The 25213-nt window shown below is 40.4% G+C and overlaps 2 protein-coding genes across 2 annotated transcripts in view; one reads left to right on the top strand and one right to left on the bottom strand.

Moving 5' to 3' along the window:
• Positions 1-25213, top strand: part of LOC143347817 (protein expanded) — a 90870-nt gene that overhangs the window by 20441 nt on the left and 45216 nt on the right. The window contains exon 2 of the mRNA XM_076777373.1: positions 7620-7671. The gene's annotated coding sequence lies outside the window, so the exon portion shown is untranslated. The remainder of the gene's footprint in view (positions 1-7619; positions 7672-25213) is intronic.
• LOC143347825 (putative sodium-dependent multivitamin transporter) lies at positions 12991-18282 on the bottom strand. Its single transcript, XM_076777388.1, has 7 exons — positions 17651-18282; positions 17370-17591; positions 16774-17114; positions 15961-16080; positions 15217-15531; positions 13999-14364; positions 12991-13912 (listed from the first exon to the last, which is right to left on the bottom strand). The coding sequence occupies exons 1-7, from the start codon at positions 17759-17761 to the stop codon at positions 13663-13665; spliced, it is 1725 nt and encodes a 574-aa protein (XP_076633503.1). The 5' UTR covers positions 17762-18282; the 3' UTR covers positions 12991-13662.

Below are 25213 nucleotides of genomic sequence, written 5' to 3'. Positions count from 1 at the left end.
TGCGATAAATTTTGAAAAGATGTTTATGCATATTCCCGACGGTGAAACCTTGTCGTTTAGAGACGCTTACGATAAGTGTTTCAATTAATTATGCATCGTTTGGACAGTTGTATCTAGGTTTATATCACAGTTTATATGAATTTAATTTGTACTCAATTATACGAACGTTTTTAAACTTAACGCTGATAGATGCCGCTTATCTAGGAACGTATAAAGTCTTCCCTTTTGGATGTCTTTGTCGTTGCGCTTTTATCGTTTCACAGGAGGGGTGAATGTTTCGTAATGTCGTAAACGAGCGGCGTCCTGGCAATAACTGTGGCCGATTACGGTAACAGTTATCAGGCTGCGCTTGTTAGCAATGCCGTCGGTTTAACGATACTTTATATCGTGATAACGCGTCGCTAGTTCGTTCTTAATACCAACGACTATAGAGCTCTTCCTCGAAGATGCGGTTAAAGCTTATAATTTCTCCATTGCACCGTCTGTTTAGTAAAGATTTTTCTTACGGCGTTTCGCGTATTTTCGTATGCGACTTCTCGTCGCGATATCGCGTTGTACCTGCGAGACGAAGTATTTCTAGCAAATTGATAGGTATATTACTGCTGGGAAGCTTTAGGTATGCGCGTTGGGAAGACACTAATACGTGGATGTTTCTAGTCAGGAGATAAATTAACTCAGAGATAGCACTGGTTGCATGATATTTATTACAAACTCGCCGGTACACCTTTCCTTGATTACCATGCTCCATACTTTCGATATTTTAACGTTTACTTAACTCTTCGATTATAGTCTGTTCCGCACATAAGACGAAAAGATACGTAATTATGATAAATAAAATGCTAAAAAACAACTTATCTACTTAAACCTTTGAAGCATCGAAGTAATACGACTGAAATTAAAATTGTATCAATACTGGAGCAATTACTACAATGTTCGTGAACTCGCGTATCTGTGTTCCTCAAAATTTTTTAATTCTTTTTTAACATCCGGTCTAAATATTTTGGGACGAACAACTATCGTTCCCTGAATACGTTCGTAGAAATTTTTCGAAAACGTGAATCACTGTTTCTAACGATTCCGCTTCGTATTCCTCCGCGAGAAGATTTTCCTACCGTTATACAAGTGGAACAGCACCTCGAATACAAATGAGCCTCGAAGGATCGTTTTTGTGGCAGCTTGTACGTTCGCGTGGCAAATGGCTCGATTGGTACACGAAATTCTTTGGACATCGAAATTCTTCGGAATCGCCTTTGCTGGGTACGCTCGTGAGCGCTCTTACATAATGTCTTATGTGCTCCTCCGAGTACGACCGAACCGAATGGGTCTGCTACGGAATGGAATGGAATGGAATCGCTTGGAATGGGGCCACTCACTCTTGGCTATATGCTATTCGATCAGCCGAGCCGCTAGTGTCCCTAAAAAAGAAAAATCTCGTCCCGACCATTTGGTTAACCGTGTAATTCAGATATTTCAAGTGACTGGAATATCAGGTACGTTTAACTTCTTACAGAAACGGGTTCCCCTGGTACTAACTGCTGGATAATGAGATTCGTTTAGCGAAGGTAACTTTTGGACATGGAAAAGTTATTTCCTTCGTTACGTGCGCATAACGGATACGTGGTTGCTCAAAATGTCATTCTACAATTACGTTATTAATATATTTTTAGAAATTTACCACGTTCGAAATATGCCGGACTTCCTCTAGGAAACAGGAAAACATACAAGATGCGGTATCTTTTTGTCTCGTAGCGTGGTCGCGACGCGACTAGGTTGTAAATAGAAGGAAGGAAATGTACGCGCGCTTATTAGATCGCGATGATAAATCAGCGTTTTCTACGTTACGGTGCATCGCGGGCAGAGATGGAAGTACAAACGCGCCCTTGCGCGCAAAGACGAGCTTGTGTACGCATCGAAAGTATACAACGCTTGCATTACGTGACACGGTGAATCGTATATATGGAGCCCTACTTGAATCTATGATGACAGTAAACTCGCGGTGTTACACGGCCGCGCGGATGCTCGCGAGCGCTCGCGAAGTTCGGAGTCGAATACCAAAGCGCGCGCCGGTATCCAACAAATTGACGAACAAAATGAAACCATACGTTTGACGGCTGATTTATCGTGCCATTGTGCAAATGTCGAAGCGTCGAGCGTTGCATGACGTCGTAACTTATTCTATCGGAGCGAGGATGTCGAAGGCGTGCGCGTTGATCTTTGAATTACAACCGGGAAGCGCAAAAACTGAGACGCCGGAGATTATAAATCGAGATCACGGGCGCGGAAAAACAGAATCGCGCGAGTAAGATGTAGAGGGGAACGAACTAGTCCGTGTCTAATGATTTTTAGGAACGTTTCTTTTTCTTCGACGCATAGAATTCGTTGGGCATCCGTAATAAATAATAAATTTCATTTAACGGAACACGAAACGGGGAACGCCTTTACGAACTTTTTATAAAGAAGCTACACGTTCGATCGAAACAAATTTGTTATTTATTTATTTAATGGGTAAGAATGCCTGTTGTTCGAGTCTTATTTTGCATTCAATCATAAAAAAAGAGGAATTTAATATATTTATTAATAGAGAATTTAAATAAAAATATTCAATATCCTCGGAATTTCATCAGCCACTTTAAGAAACACGGTTTTAAGAAGAACGTCTTTAAAGTTTTGTTCGTTCTTAATGTTGTCTTGAAAACTATTTATTATACCATCGGTGAACCAATCCTGTTCGTAATACGATCCTGTCTTAGACGGTTGAAGCATCATTCTGAAACAATTTTGTTTATCTTTTAACAAGGCTGATCTCCTTTGTAGACTCCTGAGCTCTGTGCCTTGTAGTCGTTATCCGAGCGATGTCTAATTCTCTGGCCATTCATTTAGCTTCAGAAGCAGTGACAGAGCTCGGAACATCCATTACTTGTAGTACCTATTCTTTTATTCGTTTCATATTCATAGTTGTTCATTAACGGACAATGATTTATGGCTTTTGGTTCACGGTTTGCTGTGACGTGCATGAGACTAGAAGCTTGAAACCGAGACCACGACCATTTTTCCATGAAATTGTTACCGTGATTTGCCGTATCCGTGGTACTTGTTACGCCTTTCTGATCCACAATCGTCTTGTATTGAAATATCAGCGCAACTTTAACAGGAATCACAGCCGCGTGAAATATTTTAATATCTAAGAAAGATTCGTAGTAAAAAAATGTTAATATAAATTTCAAAAATCTTTGTAAATTCCATTGACTTAGTAGCGTAAACGTTTTGGTAAGTTATCTTTTGAAAATTGTTAACAGCTGTCCTTGGATTCGGTACAGATATAGTTTTCAAGTCGGTGTGAAAAGATTGATTACAATTCTGTCGATTATTAGCGTTATAGTTACGTTCGTACGTATCAAAGAGAAATTTTTTTTTTTTATAATCGTTTTATAATTGCAACATTAGTATTCTTCGAACGACGGCGTCAGAGTCAACCAGTTTCACGTATCTAGAACTCATCACACTTTCGTTCTCTTTTTTACGTCTGGAAACGGCGATTTAAGTTCCAGAAAATCGTCGGAATAGTCGATTAAGCTTTCAGACGGCGAAGGAGGGTTTTCGAAGGAAGGTTAAGCCATACCGCAGGAGTGGGGGATGAAAGGGTTGCGTAGCGCGGGAGCTCGCCATTATATTCACATTATAATCCCATCAGGGGACTCCTCTGCCTAACTGGACAGCTACGAATAATACGACGTACACGCCTCTACCTTCCATTCGCCGTCTATTCCACCGTCCTCACCTTTCTTCATCCTGCTGGCTCATCTCTGTTATTAATTTCGAATTATACGAAATTCTAGAACTTTAAAAGGAAATATACACGAGGCGATCTAAACGCACAGATTCTTTTACGATCTTACGTAACTCATCCGTACTTTCACAATGTTGGTTCTTCGTTTCAATCTTCGTCTCGAGTTTAATATATATCGCGGCATTAAATAGTTTTCGCGTTTTTCCGTATCGACCACATACACCACTTTTTGTTTCTAAATGAAAACAGAAACATGAATGACACTTCAGTTACGTAGCATGAAAAATATGGGTTATGTTAATTTTGTCATGCAATTTTACAGCAATGATTTGAATAATCTTTCTAAATTATACACGGAGATCAAACTATGTATATAGACTCTTACAATGAGGAGTATAATACTACGGCGAGCCCAACCTTGTGAAATAAGTTACTGGTTAGTTCTTATTGGTTATTAGTGATTCATAATGCAAACAGAATATTGCAATTATCACATTCACAAGCAATTATTAATGGATGTAAAATAAAATTAACAGTATATTTGTAGCGCGTAAATTCTAAATACATTATTTGTCTTTACATTACTTTTGTCTTTCGAGTGGGTTAACACCCCGTTCTGAATGGGTTGACATGTTCTCTTGTGGGTTCCTACGGGTTACTAGAATCCTAGAATCCTTCATTGTAGCCCGTATCAATGAAACGTTGCAACGATTCGAACATTCGGTATTTACTACATACTTTTCCTCGCATGCCACGTCCGTTTCTCTTGTCATCGCGTGTTCCGGGGTGAAGTGGTGAAAGCTACGACGACGACGACGACGGCTACGAGCAAACGTCGACGATAACCTACTCCAGTGCGACTCGCATTTGCAGCTGCCCGACTCCGCAAAACGAGGAATCCCAGTTACGCGCTCACGGAGGAAGAACGCCGCTGAGACTGTATAGAATGCTCTCGCGAAGATGCCAGCGTGCGCACGGTGGTTTACTTCCGCTGGAGGCACGCGGTTCGGCCGAACGCGCGGCCAGAAGGGGAAGAATAAGAACACGATGACGAGAAGAAGCAAATAAAAGGACGAAGAGAAGAAAAAAAGGAGAAGAAGAAGAAGAAGACCGAAAACAAAAGGCTGACGACGAACGCGATAGAGAAAATGTGGGAGGGGAAAGGGTTTGAGGGGGAGTAGAGATAAAGAAGCGAAAATGAAACGAATAAGGAGATAGAGCAAAGGGAATGCGGCGAATGATTATGACGAAGGGAAAGCGAATGAAAGAGAGAAGGGAGAGAGTAAAAGGAGAAAGATGATGCAGACAACTCTTCGCGTATAGTCCGGGCCACGATATAGCGAGGTCGTAAACTAAACTCTTGAGGGTTGGGACCGACTACTGCTGCGGCACTTACAGCCGTACATGACATCTTGCTTGAGGGTGTCTTTTTCAATGCCTTTCTGTGTCCGTAACCGCACTACCCTTTTTCATTTTCTACATGCATATATTATAAGCAGGTAAATTAAAATATTAAAGACTCGAGTAAGACCTTTACCTGTTACGATACCTCTAAAAATGGCGACACTGGATGAAACATTTCTTCGTACGGCCCTGACCATGGTCTAAGGCCCTTAGCTGCTCATATTTCTGTCAATTCACTTATTCCGGGAGCTGAAATGTGTAAACTTTGACACCTACTCGAGTTTACGACCTCGCTATATCGTGGCCCGGACTATAACTATGTACCCCTACTCGCTACTCTTCTGCTTCCTTCTCTTTTTCTACGGGCATCGCACGCTCTCTCCGTGCTTCCTCGTCGTCTCCCTCTGTCTCGCTCGAGCGCTCCGTGGCCTCTTTGTCCCGTCCAGGGGAAGCCCGTTCCTTCCGTCTCTGTTCATCTCGCGTTCCGTTCGGCCAATTCCTCGTATTATACCAGGTTGCGGCGTGGAATGCGGGCGTCCTTCGTTCGCTTCGAGCAGCGTTCAACCGATGAGCCCCGCTAGCGTTATCCTTCGCCAGTCCTTCGCATGCGCTCCTTAGGGCTTGGTAAAATTAACCTGGAATACTCGGCCGAGACGCCCGCCTCGCTCTTCCCTCCGCCGCGCGGATTCGTTAAACTCGCTCACGCGGCTTGCACCAACACGACATGCCTTCCGTTTCGTTGTGTGAGCGCGCGCCCGGCAGTCACGGTGCGCCGAGGAGATGATCGGCATACTTCGTGCGGGTTTCTCGAGCTTATTGACGATGAAATTAAGGCGATTTGTCGAAGTAGAGCGGTTTTATTGGAGCTCGCGCGGTCTTTCGGATTGCGGAGGAGCGCACGGCACGTTCTCCCTGCCCGCCTCGATGCAAACAGATTTATTTTACTTACGCGTATTCCCTTAGACAGGACCGGATCAATCCCGACCGATGCCCCAACTATGGTCAAACAGTACACCCTTCAAGGGGAGAAACCACTGTGACGGCAGAAAATAAAGGCAATTTTCAAGAATTCTTTCGCCGTAACTATGAAACTTTTTCTGATAAATGTTTAATGTTTTCGAAAATACGTTTCTTGAACTACTTCTTGTAAAAATTTCATGTAAAAATATTCGTTATTACAGCCATAATAGGAACCAGAGTGAGAGGCCTCCAAAAATTTGTTAGAAACGGGCGAACGTGTAATTTTACACTGCATGTTGTGAAACAAGAACAAGAAACAGTAGCGTTAGTTGCACTTTCAGAAATAAATTTCATCGAAATAGATTCACTATTGTAGGAGTTATGGTCGTTTGAAAATTGGACCATTTTTCTCACGTTACGGGGTTAAGGAACAACTTTTCTAACATTCTTGGAATTTTCAAATTTTTTTCACTAGAATACGCGTTGTTTGCATTTTTAAACGTTAAAATCCTCCCATCCATTCAGGAGTTACGATTTTTAAAGATACGCATGAACTTTCAGGGTAATGAACAGTCATGGTCAGACATTATATTTTCAGTAATGAATTTTTTTCTCGAAAATGCGTAGGATTTTGGGGATATGTGTATTCACCAAAAATGATTGTAATGGTCCTCCGCAACCAGAAATAATTTTTCCCGGAGTGAGTTGGAATTTGCGTGCAGTAGAGTGCGTGTCAGGCTTCGGCACAAGTAGAAATAGTGATTCATGGACAGACACGTCGGACAAATCGTATTCACTCGCGCGCCTCTGACAAATCTTCAAATTAAATTATCTCGAAAACAAAGCCTTCGACGAAGAAACATTATTCTTTTTTTTTTTTTCAACTGATCGTTAGTTGTAGAATCACCCTCTGCCCTGTACACAGGGTATTTCGTGGTCCTTCCGTCAAACTGCAATAACTGAATCACGCGTATTTTTCGAAAATTAACACCCATTTAGGTCCTTTTACTGTTAGTATAAGTGTTAATATTATTTTACGTTCGATACGTAGATCTGTTTGTTAAACGTTCTTTCGGTCGCGCGTTCCAAATAAATAGCTGCGTTTTGCGATCTGCAGCTTACTTCTGTTTCCAAAGGAACATTATATTTTATAGTCTCGCTGACCAATTATGTCTCCTTAATGACAGTAGGAGAAATTTTTTTTGTGCCCGAAAAATGATCGTTTCCTCCGCGAAAGATCATTGCGGTGAAATTCAATGTTGCGGAAAGCAACATGCAATCTCTCGCGCAGACGTGTCTCGGATCGTAGCGGTTCGGAATTATCTACATCGCGGCATCCATCCCCTCGTTCGAATGCGATACTTTTTTTTTGCGCGCGCACGTGTACTTTACATTCGATTCCTGGTATCCGGTCGGAATCGAACGCCAGGTAGAATAGCATAATTTAACGCTTATTTGTGTATTGCAGGTGCACCTGTATGAAGCCGAAGGCGGGGGATTCGGAGAACGGGAGAATCTAGGTAAGATTAATTTCCGAGATTTGAGAGCGGGAACACGAGGACTTTAAAAGCCACTGTACCCCTTAGGACACGCTACAGTAATCCAGTAATTAATAAAGTAGGAATTACACCGGCCCATGCTACGTTTATACTTAAACGAAGCTTACTACCCGCATGGTAGTTCTTAAGCCTTTTAAATTTGGATAGAAGGTTTATACTACATCCATAGTTTCGCGGATACTGTTAATTGTACGATCTAACTTTAATAGGAGCCACACGACGATTTTTTAAATACCAATTTGTACAATTACCGTTGATAAGAATGTTTGAATGATAATTGTAAAGGTTGATTGCGCCGGTAATACTTGAATTAATTTCCTTGGTTTCCTGTATCTCAGAGTTCCGCGATAATATTCGTTTCAAATCGTATATTTTGAATTATTTAATTATGAATAATTTCGTACACGGAAGTTTACGAGAATCAGGAACGATAAGCATCAAGCATTTATTACGCGTAAAATTCAGAATGTACTGCAATTTTCATAGCAATTTACATCTTATAATTTTACGACCATCTGTTATGAAAGATTAATGTACTCTGGTTGGGCTTAAATCAAAACGTATAATTTGAACTGAATAAAATAAAATTTTCCTAATTAGGGATTAAGAATGTATCTAAATATATATTAGTTATTGTATGTTTCGGTTCTCTTCGGCTATGATATTACTACGGTACAAAATTCATGATAAAGTATTAGTAAAAAGGTCACGACAGAGATATAGAGAAACATACAAATTACAAAAACTTACGGGAAAACCAGCGTCGATTTTGAAAATTCATTGCGCACGCGTGTAGTAGAATGCAACTTGGGCTTCGGTATAAGTAGAAACAGTGAGTAATGGACAGACGTGCCAGGCAAATCGTATTCAACAAATCGCACGCGTATCCAACATTTCAAATTCGATTATCTTGAAAACGAAACCACGAATGATACAAATTTTTCATCTTTTATTTGTTCATGTACGATCTCCCCCCTCCCTTCACGGTTGTACTCCACGCGTAGGAACAGAAACATTCGATAACTCGTGTACCATGATACTTTTCATCGAGTAAAAACTACCTACTCTCGACCGTGGAATCGTCGAACGTAAAATCACATCACGCAACTTCTCTGAAAATAAAGCGTACTTATTTATTTTCAATCGAACGGGTTTTTATTCTTACCGAGAATGCTGTGCCGATCGCGTGAATAATTGAAACGTATGAATCATATCCGCTCGTACGGATTCGGATCAACGAACTAGCGTCGTCGTTTTGCGGGGAGGGGGACAGAATTGTGGACGAAGACATTTCTTGTTTCGCGTGATCGTTCCATACCATTTGATCGATGGTATCTGTAATAAGAGTAAAGATACGGCGGTCGAGTCCTATCGATGTTAAACGCCCGGTTTCGTGTAGCCGGTCATTTTGTTTCTTCGTTTCCATCCAGCGCAGCATAAAGTCTAGGTTTCAATTACGCGGCCTCCAGATCCGTGCACGCATAGTTGTATGCACGGGATGCGCCGCGCATGCATCGGATGCCTCGTTAATTCCACGCTCGGGGAACTAATACTTACGCAATTAACGATCTGTTTTAAGCATAGAACTGGGAAAGTCGGTTCCAAGATCCAACCATTCGTATTCCCTGTGTCCGTTAAATCGGGGAGCAACTGTTTGCAATAGATGCATAGCTAGCTCTCTATTACCGTGATAGAACCCAAAAACCGATCGCATTATTCGAACACCTGGAATAGATCGATTTGAAAGAAATACGTATAAGATACAAAATTCTAAATATATGAGTTTTATTAAATTATTACGGTACGGTTTATTACTTTTCAAATTATTTTAACGATGTTGTATTATCATCGTCATATTATTTACACGCATATTGTTCATTAAGATGAATAGTCTTGATTGAGGCTTCGTTAAAAAGTTATAGAAACATTTCCAGCCAAACAGTATATTTTCAATAAAGAATTTTTTTCTCGTAAATGGGTAGGATTTTGGGGGTATGTGTATTGACCAAAAATGATTGTAATTGACCCCCGTAACTGACCAGAATTTTTCCATGAATGATATGATATTTTTTAATAATTTTTTAACGAAGCCTCAATCAAGAAATTGATATTCTTGATTTTCGTCTTATTTTAGCCTCTAGAATCTCCCATAAAAACTTTTTCTAGGGGTGGCCGAACACCCTGTGTAAGACTCGATGTCCAGTGAGTAGCCTCATGATTGTAAGAGCTATCCTTTTAACTCAACATAAAATTACCGAGGATATTTAAGATAACAAATGTTGTTGGGCCCCCTTATATAGAATCGCGGGGCAAACGTGGCGTGTGCGTGCATCGACTCCCCTAGCGCGTGTGAATGAGCGAGTACGAAGTTTATTATAATGGCGTTACGCGCATTATACCACGTTGTTCGTTAGGTACGTATGCGCGGCATGAGGAAATGGAACAGGCCGTTCGCCGCAGGAACTATGTGTGTCTCGCGAGGTTTTAAAAATCCCCGTCGGCTATCTCGCGTTCACCCCGTACCTATGGGGCATTTCCGTATAGTGCTGCTTGTCGGTCAGTATTCACAGACATGATCAGTATATCAACGGTATGATTGAGAAATTTATCGTTGCACCTTGCGGAATACGAAGCACAAAGCGCGCCCGACTAGGTTCAATTAACATTTCGCGTGCTCGTTTTTCTACAACCGAGTCTGTCTATAAAATCGAATCTATAAAATTTTTTCTTTCGCTTATCGTGACTCGAATTAACAGTCGGACATAACGATTTCGGAACGTTATACATTTGTAATATACAATACGAGCATTGATATCGATAACGAGATATAAATGGGAAGGTAAATTTCAATAAAATAGCTGTTATTAATTGTTTTGATATCTAAATTTCAGTCTAGGACCATTTCTGAAATTTTCGTTCCCTTTTCAGTCGTTCAACTTGATCCGCGTTTGCGTGAAAATCTGAATTGGAATAATTGAGCGTCGTAAAATGAAACAGTAGCGTGTAATTCGTCATTTGTGCATTCCGTGGTTAGCGTAGACGCAGTACGCGTTGAGAGAAAGACTCGTTTTATCCGAGGAACGCGCGGCATTATAATGAGAACGCGGACTAACGCGATGCAACACCACGACTCGATTATTTTATTTTATTGCAGGGAACGTTAAACAAAGCTTTGCGTACTCTTGATCTGCTCTTAAAGTCCCTTCTGTGCAAAAATTATAGCGACTATTGCAATTTTTTAATTCGATTACGTTTACGTATCCTTCTCGGAACAACTCTTTCTTTATTCAAAGAAAAAAATTTAGGATCACGGTGGTCGAGCATTGGAAATGCTCGCGATGGATTATCTTAAACTGAAATAACTGCATAGTATTACCGTGCATGCTGGGCGATACGAATACCGCTGCGAATGGTCGAGTAATCTCGCAGCGATTCTCGGTAGCGTTTTCTGACTCCCGTTGTTTCGATCTTAATCTATTCCGAAGTGGTCTATTACCGCTGGGCTTCGCTCGAATCGGCGGTAAGGAAAGGAATGGAAAAATTAACTGGATTCTTTACGAGCTCAATTAGTGGAAATTTCTGAGTTTATGGAAGAAAATACCGGTCGTTCTTGATTCACGGGCACACCGTAAACTGCTATCTCGTGCACGACGGTCGTATCGCATAGCGAAGACTTCATAAACCAGCGGTTGCATCTTCCAGCGTTCGATGAACGCTTAGAATATTTTAAAAGAGAAAAACGATGAGTCTATTATAGCTACACCAATATCGAAGATTTTTACTTTAACGTTTTATCCTCTTATAGTCATTCGAATACAAACAAAATTCTTACAGTTTCATAATTTTGCGTTATTAAAAATTATATTTCAGCGCGTTAGAGGATACCAAATTGTGTTACGCGAAGAGTAAACTAATTGTCGACCAAGTTATTTGTTATCCGTGGATTACAGTGTTCCGCGAGTGTTGGAGATCAAAATAGAGCAACCCTTTCGTATATTAGTAGTATAGATTAAGCAGACATTTTTCGCCAGGATTTTCCACGCGAAAACGCGAAATTCCTGCGCGTTGGGCAACCCACGGTGCTCCGCGTTGTTTGTTGAATAGCGAGGAACAACCAAAGTGCACGGAACGCGTAAGTTGCGTAACGCAATTACGAACGAAGAGACAGCGGTTGCTCAACGCCGGCGGCGCGTAAAGGCTCCGTTTCAAAAGTTCAACGAAAGTCGTACGAAGATTGAAAACCGTGGTGCGGCACGTTGTTCCGCAACAAGTCGAAACGGGCCTCGAGGTGGTCCACACCGTAGGCTAAACAGTCCAATTACAGGACACATAGCGGGGACTTCAATTTTATTATCAATAAGATCATCTATAAGAAATCCAGCTTCTCCAAATTGTTTGAAACGTAATTTTCATGCGTGACCGAGATAATGATTTCTACGTAACTTGTGGTTAACGGTACAGTTATGCTCCTTGCTGTGCGTATAAATTTTGCCGATTACTTCGAAAAGGAACAAGTATTTTGAAAAAATATGAAACAAAATATCGCGTTTATCTACTCTTATTTCTTTACGTAAGTGGTTGCTCGAACGTTCATTGTGTGTCACCGTATGGCGTGCACCTGAACCCCACTTCGATGGTATTCCATCGTGATTTGCGAACGTTTTGGTAAACGTTCGGCGCGTCCGTGGTCCACGGTGTTTACGTTTGCTCGTTGCACGAGGAGAAAGAAACTTCGCCGTTCGGAATTCCTCGAGAGAACCCGCCAGTCAAGTACGAGCAATATCGGCCGTGATTTCGGGGAATCGAGCTCCGGGGATTGCTTCGGTTACGATTTTTCACCGACCAACTGCCCCTCCCCCGACTGTCTTTTACGCGACACGTGTCTTGTTCCTCGAATTCGGAGACCATTCCGGTTGTTTTTAGGTGAAGGCCAATCACGAGTATCCTCCGAGTCGGCGAACGAACGGATCTACGTGCAAATAAACGATCGACGTACGTGGGATGTTTTTTCAGGCTGGGTTTTGGATCGTACGTCTGAAAAAAATGACTCTTCTTAGTTGTATTCTTTTAAATCTTAATCGAATAACACATTGAAAATTCAAAGATCCAACCTTTAAATGGTATCGTGTGTTTCCAAGGCTATTGGGTTGGTCGAATAGTAAGGGGCGTATTCCTCGTGAAGAAATAAGTCGAAACAATTGAGTTTGAAAATTTATTAGGCTGCGTGTAGTAGAGTTCGACATGGACGTCGTTACAAAAAATATTATTCTCCATTTTTAATTTATTATTTCGTGAGAACTCACCCCCTGGTTGCTCGTACTACGAATAATGGAAGACAAGGATCCATTTGTTATTATTTTTAATAATAGAATGATGAACTCATTTGTAGGATGCAATAAGTGGTTTTACAGTAAATTAACGTTCATTGTCGTAAATTTTTTAATAACTTCACTGACATTAGGAATGCTACGCAATAACAAATACGCCATTAAACTATCGAATACTTCTATTGGTCACGTTATAATTTGAAAAAATGTCAAAGATATCCTTAAACAGGAAAAGCTGGCATAGAAGCCAACGTGTTAATAAAACGATAAACATGCTACTGCTTCGCTAAGACAGTGAAACTTAATTTGTCATAATGAGAAGACGCTTATTCTTTAAACTAATATTACTGCAGTCGATAATGTTTGAGACAGTATACGTTGAATTGATGGTATCGACAAAACGTGATAGTATATGTATACAGTGATAGTATTTGAACGTTAAGTACAAAATTGAACCAAAGGAATTTCAAGACAAGTATTTGCAATACTCTGTCGATTAATTGGAACTCGTCATGGTCGTCATCGGTTTGTAAGTCGAAAAGGCAGTTCGATTATCCGTTTATAATCGATGAATTATCGTATTGCAAATGTATCTCCTTTTTTTTAAATCTCCAGCGTGAGTGTATCAGGTCATTTTATTCAACACTATGGTGCTGTTGAATTCATTCGCATTCTTCGATTGCCTTTTACGCATTTTCGATGCAACAATGGGAGTGAAAAGATCGGGATCTAATTCCTTGGACTCTTCTCCGAAGACGATATTCAAAATCCAACTAGAAATCCATCCTACCGAGAAACTGATGACGGATCCAAGCGGACAATACCACATGTACGAAATACGGTAGAGATAGAAGTATGAATCGTCGCCGTTCTGTCTGTAATTTAAAAAAATTTCAATTTACGGATCGTTCTGTGAAAAGCAATTATACGCGCGAAATAATATTAAAATTAAATTCCTTACTGATGGTCCAAACGTGAATTCGATGTTTCCACGTAATCATAAAATACAGTGGCGTTGCACGCGGATGTGGACACGTCCAATTTCGGAATCGGTGGTTTTGGTTGACCGAATCCGATCCACAGGGAGAAAATGAGGCTACACAACAGACCGATGACCGCGCCTTTTTGATTGCCAGTTTGCGTGAACATGCCAAGGGTGAAAAGTCCAAAGACAGGCCCACCGACGACACCAAAGATCGTCAAAGCAGCTTGAAGGAGTCCACCAAGGTAGTGACCTATAAACGCCAGAGCTATGCAGGCCAGGCCAACTATAATAGCCAAAGTCTTGCTAATGACTATCAATCCTGTCGCGCTTATCTCTTTGCCCCTAAAACAATTGCAATAATTTCACCGTCACATAGTTCGACATTATAAGTATCGGAGTCACAGTAATATTCCTTGGTACGTTACGATTACTCTTAGAGATGTATACTTGTTTCCATTAAAAAAAAAATAAAATTAATTTATTTCTTAGTCTTAACATGGAAATCATAAATAGTTTCGAACTTTAAGATTCGAGTCTTCAAACAAAGAACAGTATTAAAGCGTTTCGTTTTTGATCTGCTAATTGGACTTTATGTAGGTCAGGCTTATGTAGCGGATCTTGCTTTAGGTGTACTTGATCTGTAGTGTATATAAATAAGCCTCACTATTAATAAGTCCAATTATCTTATCTGGGAAAAACCTAATAATACTACTCTTTACATCAGGAATGGTGTTACTTATCACACAAAACAGAGTTTCTATTTTAATATACTGAAGACCTAGAGAAAGGCGCGTGGGCTTTTAAAATGTACGTGGTCCAAGCCTCTTTCGATTTCTAGAAGGCCTTAATAACAATTAATTTCAGACTGAGATATAAATAGCGTGTCTCAGAAGCGACATCGATAAACTTTAACTGCTTATATCTCAAAACCTCGGATTATAAAATGGTAAATAACTTTTAAAATCGTCCTTCGGAAATATTTTGCGTTGCATGTTGAAGAATGAACTATACGTGCGAATCAGGTTTCCAACTCTTTGAACGAAAAGTTAAAAGTAGCGGGGATAATCTTTGGATCCCTACGTGTACGAATCTACTCAGCTATATAAACCGTTTCCCCCGTTTGGTTCGTATAAATGGAGTTCTACTGTAATTGACAACGCGCGTCAAAAGTTCGGTTGATTTTACGTATCTTACCTTATACGGTAAAAGGGTTTGATAAAATCTTCGAGTATAACGACGGCCAGGGAATTGACCGTAGCGGAGATAGTGCTCAATCCAGCGCTGAAGATGCCGGCTATAAAGAGGCCGGGTACACCTGGATACTCAGAAAGCATGTCCATCACGTAAAGAGGCATTAATTGATCGTTTGAATTGATCCTTCCGCTCGCAAGGGGGTCGCAGTTACGATATTGCGTGTATATCGCCAGACCGGAGAAACAGAGGCCCAACGACATGATGGACGCCATTGGCCAGCTCCACCAGATCGCGTGTTGCGCGCCTCTCAAATTTCTGAAATATTGTACGATTTTCCACACGGTTATCATTGAAGTCGGAAGAAAATTCCATGTTTCGCGTGCTAGATAAAAGAATTGGAAATTTTGTTGTTATTTTTATGATTTGAAACTCTCATAACCTAAGTAAATATCAATTTACGTAAAGTGTACGTTTTATAACTTTAATGGAACAGTCGTTAAACTACGAGTCGAATGTAAGGCGCGAGAGAATAAGTTATATAAACTTGTTCGTATTTTCGAGCGACGGTTTCACGAATAGGTTAAATAATATTGCGTAAATTTACGATCATTCACGGTCTGTTAACATTTAAAGCATGACACGACGGTGGCTTGCGACAGTCGAGAATGGGGAATACCGGTGGATGAGAATAATTTGCAACATTGCGGGATACGTATATCGAGTAGAAAGTAGCCGTGTACTCACTTGATGGTTAACATTCTCTGAACTTGAACTTGGTTACTGCCGTACAAGGAGAGGTATGTGAAGAAACCGCCAAATGTCAAGCTCCACCAGGTGTGTCGTACCGTTGGATCCGTTGAAATGCTGAATGAATGTACATACCATTGTCAGTATCTATACGGCTGGAATTCCGAGGTAAATAAATGGTAGATATACATGCTCGGAGGAATATTTGAAAGTGTGCTAACCGCATCACGCCCGGCGCTTTACGTTAACAATCAATTGCTGTGACGGCGATTTACGATATAATGGCGAAGAGATATCCGATTTAAGAACTCGCTGGCGAACTGTTACACGCGTTGCTCGACATAACGGCGATGTTTATGCGCGAACAACGTCTCGAAGCGAAATTGCAACGGTATCGTTCGTTTTTCAATTTTAAACGAACGGATATCATAATGTCTCGGTGCAAGTATAGATGGCATTTGAAATTTAAGATAGTTTCGATATCTCGATTCTTGAGTAATACAAATGAATTTCTTTACATAATTGCATGTCCTATATTTGTACCGAAACATTTAAATATTCTTCCGATTCGAGCGTTAGGTTTAACCGAAACCAGAGATTATTCGAACGGTAGCACGATGTTTAACTCGTACGCCGACCAGTCATCGACGTCTTTCGTTTAACGCGCGAAACGCTCGAATGGGTCGTAAAAGATTCACGTACTATGGATATTTGATTGCAAAACCGAACGGCGCCCGAGGAACATAAACGTCAATTAGAACGAAAAGACGCGCAATGGGAGTCTCGTAATTATTCGAAGCGAGCATTTACTTGTCAAATTCTAGCCGCGATCCCTCGCTAGCGATCTCCCAGACTCGATCGAGTCCCCCGACGTTCACAGCCGCTGTGACGATCACTGTGATAACAGATATCAGCATCAGCAGACTTTGAAATACGTCGGTAACGAGGACTGCCTTGATACCGCCGATCGTCGAATAAAATGTACAAACCAATCCTATCCCGATTACGCTTGCGGTCGTCGAGATACCTGTGGTGGCGTCCAGGGCGAGTGCAGGCGCGTAAAGCACCACGCCGCTGTACAGAAGCAGCTGAAGCTGAAACGCGACGCTGGCCGACAGTCTCGCAGCTGTACCGAACCGTTTTTGCAAATACTGAAAGCACACCGTACTCTTCACACAAAGTTTCAGCCCTCGTTTCGAACGGTATAATTATTTTCAATCGATGCAATTTCTCTGCCTTTCGCGTATTTGTTTAGAAGCACGATCTGATAAAAATTTTATTCGTTAATCGTGAAAAGAAACAAACGTTTTTAATTTCTTTTTCCTGATACTGTTACTATCGGTATACCAATAAAGGGGTATCGATTTTATTTTGATATTTAAATTAATCGAATCGCGGTCACTCACCTCGAAAGCGCTGGTCGCCCCAAGTTTGAAGAACACTGGCATGTAGAAATAAGCGACGCAAGGGGTAGCCAACCCGTAAGCAAGATTGATCACGGCATACTGGGTACCATAAACGTAATTTTCCGAACTCACTCCCAGCAAACTGACCGCCGATAGGTACGAAACCGTTAAACCTATCGCGACCGGCGTCACTTGCATGGATCTGTTCGCCACGAAGTACTCCTGGCGTGTACGAGAACGAAATTAGAAAACCTCGCTACCGTTTCGACGTGAAAACTCACCTCTGTCGATTTCTGTTTTCCGCCTGTGAGCCAATAATACACACCGATTCCTGAACTTACGAGCATCATCACCACGATCACCGCGTAATCGGCTATCACCAAAGTGGCCATGTTTCGTTTGTCGAACGCTCTCTTCGCGCTGAATAAAATAAACGGCGATTGCTTGACCGTGACCCCACAATTTATTTATCTGATGCGATCGCTCGACCAACAATTAGGTACATCCTGTTCCCTCGGTCGTCACTGGCTCGATGCGATGAACGTTTACGTAATTCACAGTGGATGGAAAAAGCACGCAGCAATCAATTTTAACAAACGCATTATAGAACTTCGTTTATTATGCAAAAGTATATACGTATTATTAGAAATATCTGGAACAAATTTCGTCTAAATAAAATTGTTTATACTTTTTATGAAAATATTAACGAAATTCTCGAATATGATCGCTTTTAATTTATTAAAAAATTTCTTTCTGACGAAAATTGTTTTGAAGATTCCTAAGAATACGTATATATTTTTTTCTTTGCATTCATTGTAGTGGTTTCGATTCGTTTTTTATTTCTTTCTTAAACTTGTTCAATTTCGAAATTATTTACACGGATATTGTTTGATATTTACTCTCATGCACTTGACCGAGAACACTTATCGATTCGATTGTCGCGTTGCTGTGGACTCGAACGTAACTGACGCGACGTTCAGTTACGACAAAGTAAGTTATTCTCGACATCCCTTATCAGCACACGATCGTTTAGTGTTTGTTCGCACGTGCCGTCGATTTGTTATCTTCGATCGCACACTCCTCTTTATCCTGGATGGCACTTGATACGTGTTACATCTATCAATATATGGAACCGTATTTGCGTCGCGTTGTTTGAATATCATAATCGTTAAGAGCGAGCAAATGCTCCTAAACGCAATTTTAAGAGTCGAGGCAAAGATTAAGTGTAGCAGATAAGAAAGATATCGGTGATAAATTCAAGAGTGAACTATAAAAACGGATTAGAAACGGAGTTCGTTTGTTTTTATCATTGATTTTTCTTATTATATTTGTCTAATAAATATTAATATTTTTGCGATGCATTGCACATTTCTTCATGCTGTTTTTCGTACAATTTATACCGTTAATATCGTTCTCGCTTTCTTTTTCATATAACCTATGTTATTCTAAAACAGACTTACTTTTTTTTTCTTGAACGACAAGCACGTTTGAAGCTCGCTTTATTCATTTTTATTTTATTCGCCACGACGAGATAAATTCAACAATGTACGAATTGACGAACGCGAGTAGAGAAAGCAAGGTGAAAGCGAATCGCTGTTTTACGATTGAATCTCGGATTTGAAACTATCTTAAAAGTCGACGAATGAAAGATTCAGGTAGAACTAGAAAATCTCAAATAAATATGATTATAACTAACTGAAAACTATACAATTTGATACTACTACTTGAAAAATTCTTCTTTTACAAAATATCGTTTTCTCGTAGAAAAGGTGACACAAAAAAGATTATTCGTTTGATAATTCTAATAATTTTATGTAGCTAGAATCGTAAGGAAACTTTGCATTGTAAGGGGAGTCGAATGATACGGGAAAGATAAGTTATGTTGGAGAGGGAAGTCGAACTACCAATGAACGCGGAGGGTTTAGAGGGATTTAATTGCACATTATTGTTACACCCAGTTACTCCAACGCGAAAATATGCGAAGGTCATATTCTGTTTCGCACTAAGTTGACTCGGAGCAACGAGGATCAACAATCTTAATCTAATTGAGTGCCAGCAGCGTACGTATACATCTGAAAACTAATACAAGCGTGCGGTAAATTGCCCACGCGAGCGATAAATAAAAATGGATCAAGATCCTTGAAGAAAATATTCAAGTACAAAGTATAAGTAAAGATATTTCAATCTGGCTATTTAGTTTACTGGAATACAGGGTTCTATAACCGATATAAACATTTTATGATAATTGTTTTATCGTAAGTTGTAATTCCGTGTTCTCAGTTTGGTTTTTCATTCTGATAAGAAAATATCTAAAGGGGGCACTCGAGGAAACATTGATGCGAATAAATGCTTCGAAATTTGACGAGTTATTTTTATTATAAACGTAAAACAACGAAAACTATTTGAGATTTATTCTAAACTAGATTCAGCCACGAATGGAAGTTAGTTTACGAATCTAAAATTTTGATTGGTCGATCTTGAATAAAATTTGCCCAACTCTAGGTAGAAGAGTGTACTGTAAATATTAAGTCAAAGACCATAGATATCGGATCTCGTATAGGTCTTGGCAGTCTTTACGGTACCTGCGACAACCATTTCCTGCGTGCTATCATATAATGCGTTGTTTGCACGACAAGCGCTTCTTACGGAGCCACGGCTTATGCACGTTCGCAGCTATACAAACCTACGCGTTGAACGTGCACGTACGCACTTCCGCGTTCCCGTATCCTACGCGAGAGCGCGGGAGTCTCTTGCGAATATCGTCGAAATAAATTCCACGGTAATCTATGGGTAGCTTTTCTTTTTCTTCTTGACCCTTACTTCGCATTAGAATAGAATGCGTGGCATGCAGAAAACGGAGAAAAGGGCCACAGAGACGCGTCGCGCATTCTCGAAACCGCGCGCCTACGATTCGAATCGCCAAATAGATCTATCGGTTCTGTCCACGGAATATCCTCCAAGGTATTTTTAGACAACCATCCATCGATCTCGAAACAAACTAGTTAGAATAGAAAATCTTTCCTTTCGACACATTTAGCAAACTAAATCGATTTCTGTTTGGACACTTTCAAACGTTTTCAACTGTTCAATTGTTACAAAAAGAACAAAAATTATAATATCAGTAATCGGTACATACTTCCACCATTTAATTCTTCGTGTTACAAACGTAAGTGTGGATTCTTATTTGATTCGTGTTTTACTGCGTTTTCGAGTTTCATGCAGTAGGTGTGAATTATTGTGTGAAATATTAGTGGATTGCGGTTTATACGTGTAAAGGATAAAAATATGAATCGAATGCGAATTGAAAATACAGAATAAAATTTGTTTCGTGCGTTCGTTTGTTTCCGAGAAAATTATTTGTTCAAATTATTGAGCCACTCGTACGATTAAGTACAACTCGGTTAACGTGTCTGGCTATTATTCGATATTTTTACTTGCGTCGATGTTTTCTACTTAAAATCGTGGTGTGGCATTATTTACCTTTCGTTGATCTTAGCATCTTCTTAGCATATTCGTGGTATAACAGGCGAAGATGATTCCTCGTGGAAAAATAAATCGAAAAGTAGGAATGATTTAAAATTAACTTTAAAAATTTTATTCCACATTTTCCATTTATATTTTCACGTAACGGGAAACTCTGTATAGTTAGAACCAGTTGAGACAAATAATACTGTACCAACGTCAGTACATGCATACTTAAACATCTAAAACAAGTAGAAATATCGTGTAATGGACAGACACGTTATGATGAATTTTGAATGTCAATTATCTCAAAAACGAAGACACGCATGAAAAAACTTTATTCTGTATTTTCGATTCATTTTTTCACGTAAAATTGAAAATTCGTCTGTGATCCCTGATTGTTATCATTTACCATACAACGAATATATAAAATCTTTTTTTAAGTATATTCTTTCGCATTAAAATACACTTTTCAATGATAAAATAATATTTTCAACGCATAGTTCTTCCAACACTTACCATAAAAAATGAATAAACAATAAATCAGTTTATTGGGTCGCAACGTAAGTTCGTGTTTCAAATTTTATTTTTTGACAAAAAGAGAATAATAATAATATGTTCTAATAGGAGTAATTCAGGATCATTTCATTAACAGAATATTCTCAAACGACCCGGTTTTGGAATCATAACCAATAGTCAACTTAATTATTCCTGTATCGACGAAGCCGCTATAATTGTGGTTTCACAATAACAAGGTTTCCGTGATTCGGTTATAATCAATCGGACATCTTGATTTAAATATACTCGAGTGTGTTTAATAATGTATTTACAGTGGTTAATGGTCGTCGATTGACGGAATTAATTGAATCGCTAATTGTAAATAGGGATAGCGAGAGTAATTCGAGTTATGTATTGCGGCCTGGCAAACTTGTTTGTTCGCATAAACAATTTTCCTACACATTAGCGATTCCAAGGCGGGTGCGTGTTAGCGCCAGTTCACTTGTCACGAGCCTGTCGTGTAACACATTAAGGTGTGTAAAACGTAGCCGTTGCAACCAAGATGCTACACAATCGCGCAAACCGTGGTGGGTTATTGTTACTCGGGTAACAGCTCGAATTAATTCAGACGTTAACGTCTCGATACTCAATCATTCAGATAAATATCTGAAGCGTTTCGAATAGCAATTGCGGAGATCTCGTCGTTTGCTCTTTTAAAACTGACTCCGAAATGGATGAATGAAACTCCATCGACAGGTCTTAAACTCTCAACGATGGCCTCTAGTCTATTTTCCTTCTCAATGACTGTCAGATTGCGTAACAAGTCTAGTTTTGTTTCAACTGTAATATTTATACACATCGAGTTACGTTAATGCTTTTTTACTTTCGAACGCAAGGAAACGATTTAACGATGAACATGGATAAAATCGCGTTCTCGAAGCAAACAAACTAATTCTGAGACCCGACGGGCGTATTAACCTTCGTTCAGCGAGGTTCGAAGCATCCCTTTGTAAGTCGGATCACAGATGAAATTGCGATATTACTGGCAATACTCGAAGGCACGATCATTTCTGCAGATATTCATTCCACGAAGGTGTTTTATTGGTCATGGGCGAGGTGCGCCTGTGCCACGTCTCGCGCATTGGTTCGTCCCGCGTCGAGACGTTCTGCGCAGATCTACGGAGTGGCTCTCGTCAGTCGCCAGCCGTGACCATCGTAGCAACGTTGATAAATTTTCCATACCGAAACGTCGTTGGGGAGGAAATCATTTTGCAATTAAGAACAGCTTGTCCCGCGGATGAAATGAATTACGACCTAATCGTCCGTTCTTGTAATATGCCGGCGGATTATTGATAAATCCGTCGATATTTATCGGTAGCCGCGAGTACGTGGAAGATATAAGCATTCCAGTGCGGCTTAACGAGAATGGTAAACCGCAAGGGCAGGAGATCAGGGACTTTACTGGAATGCGAATCGCCGTATGCACGCGTGATGCCATTCATCGAGACGTGGGTGGAGGGACGCGTAGGTCGAATACAGTGCAACTCCCCCGGTGCCTTTTAATTAATCCCAGCGTGTGTGTGTCCACCGTGGCTCGCTCCGGGGCCTTTCTCTATCTCTTTCGAGTCACCTTCCTCGATTTCTCTCGTTTCGCAGCGGCGGAAGATGAACAGAAACGGACAGGAAGAGACCGAGGCGGGAAAACTGCATTCCTCGCGTAGCTCTAATTACCCAGCTTCTGGAGTCGCGAATGAGTAGGGAAACTTACTGGTTTTCATTCCTGAGACACTAACCGCGATATCGTGCACTTATTCGCGCCGAACGGACCGATAACGACTAATCGTGTCGCGATACGAACGCTGACTTTACGTTTTCATTAGCATACAGTTAGGCCGGGTAAAAGTGTACAAGCATCGATACACGTGTCGCGATTCTCGTGGACTAGGCGACTAACGAGGGAACAGCCAGAGCAAAGTTGGTCAAATTTTATTCGCGATCGATCCGCTTCCGTTTGTGGCTTCGCCTGCCTGGACATCGATTTAATAAATCTAGAATGAATTTGTAATTAAAACGCGAAGGGAAGTTGGATGTAACATTTCTATTTCGTTGATCGTGAATAAAATTTAACCAACTCTGAGCCAGATAGATAAACAGATAAATGGATGGATAGATAAATAAACGTAATAAAAGCGAAATCTTTTTTAGAAAGTGCTTCAAATAGTTTGCCAGTGATCAAACCATGATCTGGCATTGCTTTATTCTTTAGTTTCCCGTATCAACGATGCGATTTCCTTATTAGAGAATTGATTAAGACGATTGAGATGGTTTAATCGTTAATCATTTACGACGAATGGATTGCTCGTAAATCGCTCACCATAACCGACGCTTAAATTAACTGTTAATCGTTCACGATGATTGGGGATTAAATTAATCATTACTTTCTCTGACGTTGCTCTATTTTTATTGAATAATTAACGATGTTTGTCATTATTCGATAAGAACAACGCAACGTTAGAGAAATTAGTGATTAATTTAATCGTCGGGTTGTTGCTGTCGATTTACGATTAATTAGATCGTCAATCGTTGCGAGTGATTAATTTCAGTAATCGACTAACGTTCATCGTGATTAATTCTGACGACTCAATTTTTGAGCAGACACATAAAAAGAGGTGGCTATACAATAAGATTACTCCAGGCAACTACCATTTTTACTGTTTTCTTCTTTATGATAAACAATACTTTAAATTGTTTATTTTGTATTTATTTCATACTGGACCGATTCCCATACATTTTATATTATTATCGTAGCATTTTAAATCTCGAAAGCTGCAATATTTTCAAAGAATTTCGTATTCTTGCATTTTTCCCGTGCACCCTTCAAACGTGACAAAGCAGAACGGAGGGAATATTAAAATGGAGGGAATCGTCTACCAAGATTTTTGCGAAAAGTTTTCATTGGAATGTCAGTTGCATCGGGCGAGATATCAAAGGAAAATAACTCACGTAGGAGGGAGGTAAGCCGACAACCAACACGGAGGATTTGGAGGGATTTAATTGCGAACCATGTAAGTTGCACCAACGCGGAAATGTACCAAGGTCGTATACTACCTCGCACTTGGTAAACATATACACCTGTTAGTTATTATAAACACGTGGCAAATCGTTCGTATAAAGGCTAAATAAAAAGAGACTTCCTCCTGTAGCCTCTATAGCACTTACAAGCGAACGTGTAATTTTTCACTGCAAGTCGTGAAACAAGAAATTATGCAATTCTCTTTAACCATAAGATAGTATCTTCGGTTGCATTCGCAGAAACAAATTTCATTGAAATACATTCACTATTGTAGGAGTCATGATCGTTAGCGTAACGCATATTACATTTTCTGTAATTTTGTCATTGGTTTCCCCCCTTTAAATCGCGAACTTAGGTCAGAGTAGACTCAGGTACGGTACACGTAGGTTCGATTTTCCTCGCGGAAGAGACGTCGGTGGGTGTCTATTTTGTCGACGGTGATAGAATATCTGTAAACCGACGTTGAAAGTTGGCTATAAGGACTCGGCGTTACGCTCGATCAACGTCTACAAGGAGTGTCGACAGGCTTATGAGATCTCTGTCGCGTCGGAACGGAAATTGTTCCCTGTGATCGGTCGCCGCGTATCAAACTCGTAGCCCCGACGTCGTTAAGCCGGCGACAAACATGGACGGAGGTAAGAGGCTCCGTTCGTCGTCCTTCCTCGGTCGGGCTCCCTCCGTGTCCCCCTGCCGGTAGGTAGGTTGCTAGGTAATTAGATTTGTACGCGCGGGCAGCATCGGCTCTGAGAAAAGGACGAGAAGAGTGGCGAGAGTGCGCAAGACATGGTTACTCATGCCGCTGGAATGTAGT

This window comes from Colletes latitarsis, chromosome 11, assembly GCF_051014445.1.
Source record: "Colletes latitarsis isolate SP2378_abdomen chromosome 11, iyColLati1, whole genome shotgun sequence".
Taxonomy (NCBI): Eukaryota; Metazoa; Arthropoda; class Insecta; order Hymenoptera; family Colletidae; genus Colletes; species Colletes latitarsis.
The sequence above is the reverse complement of the archived record's forward strand: the minus strand, read 5'-3'. Positions and strand labels throughout refer to the sequence as shown.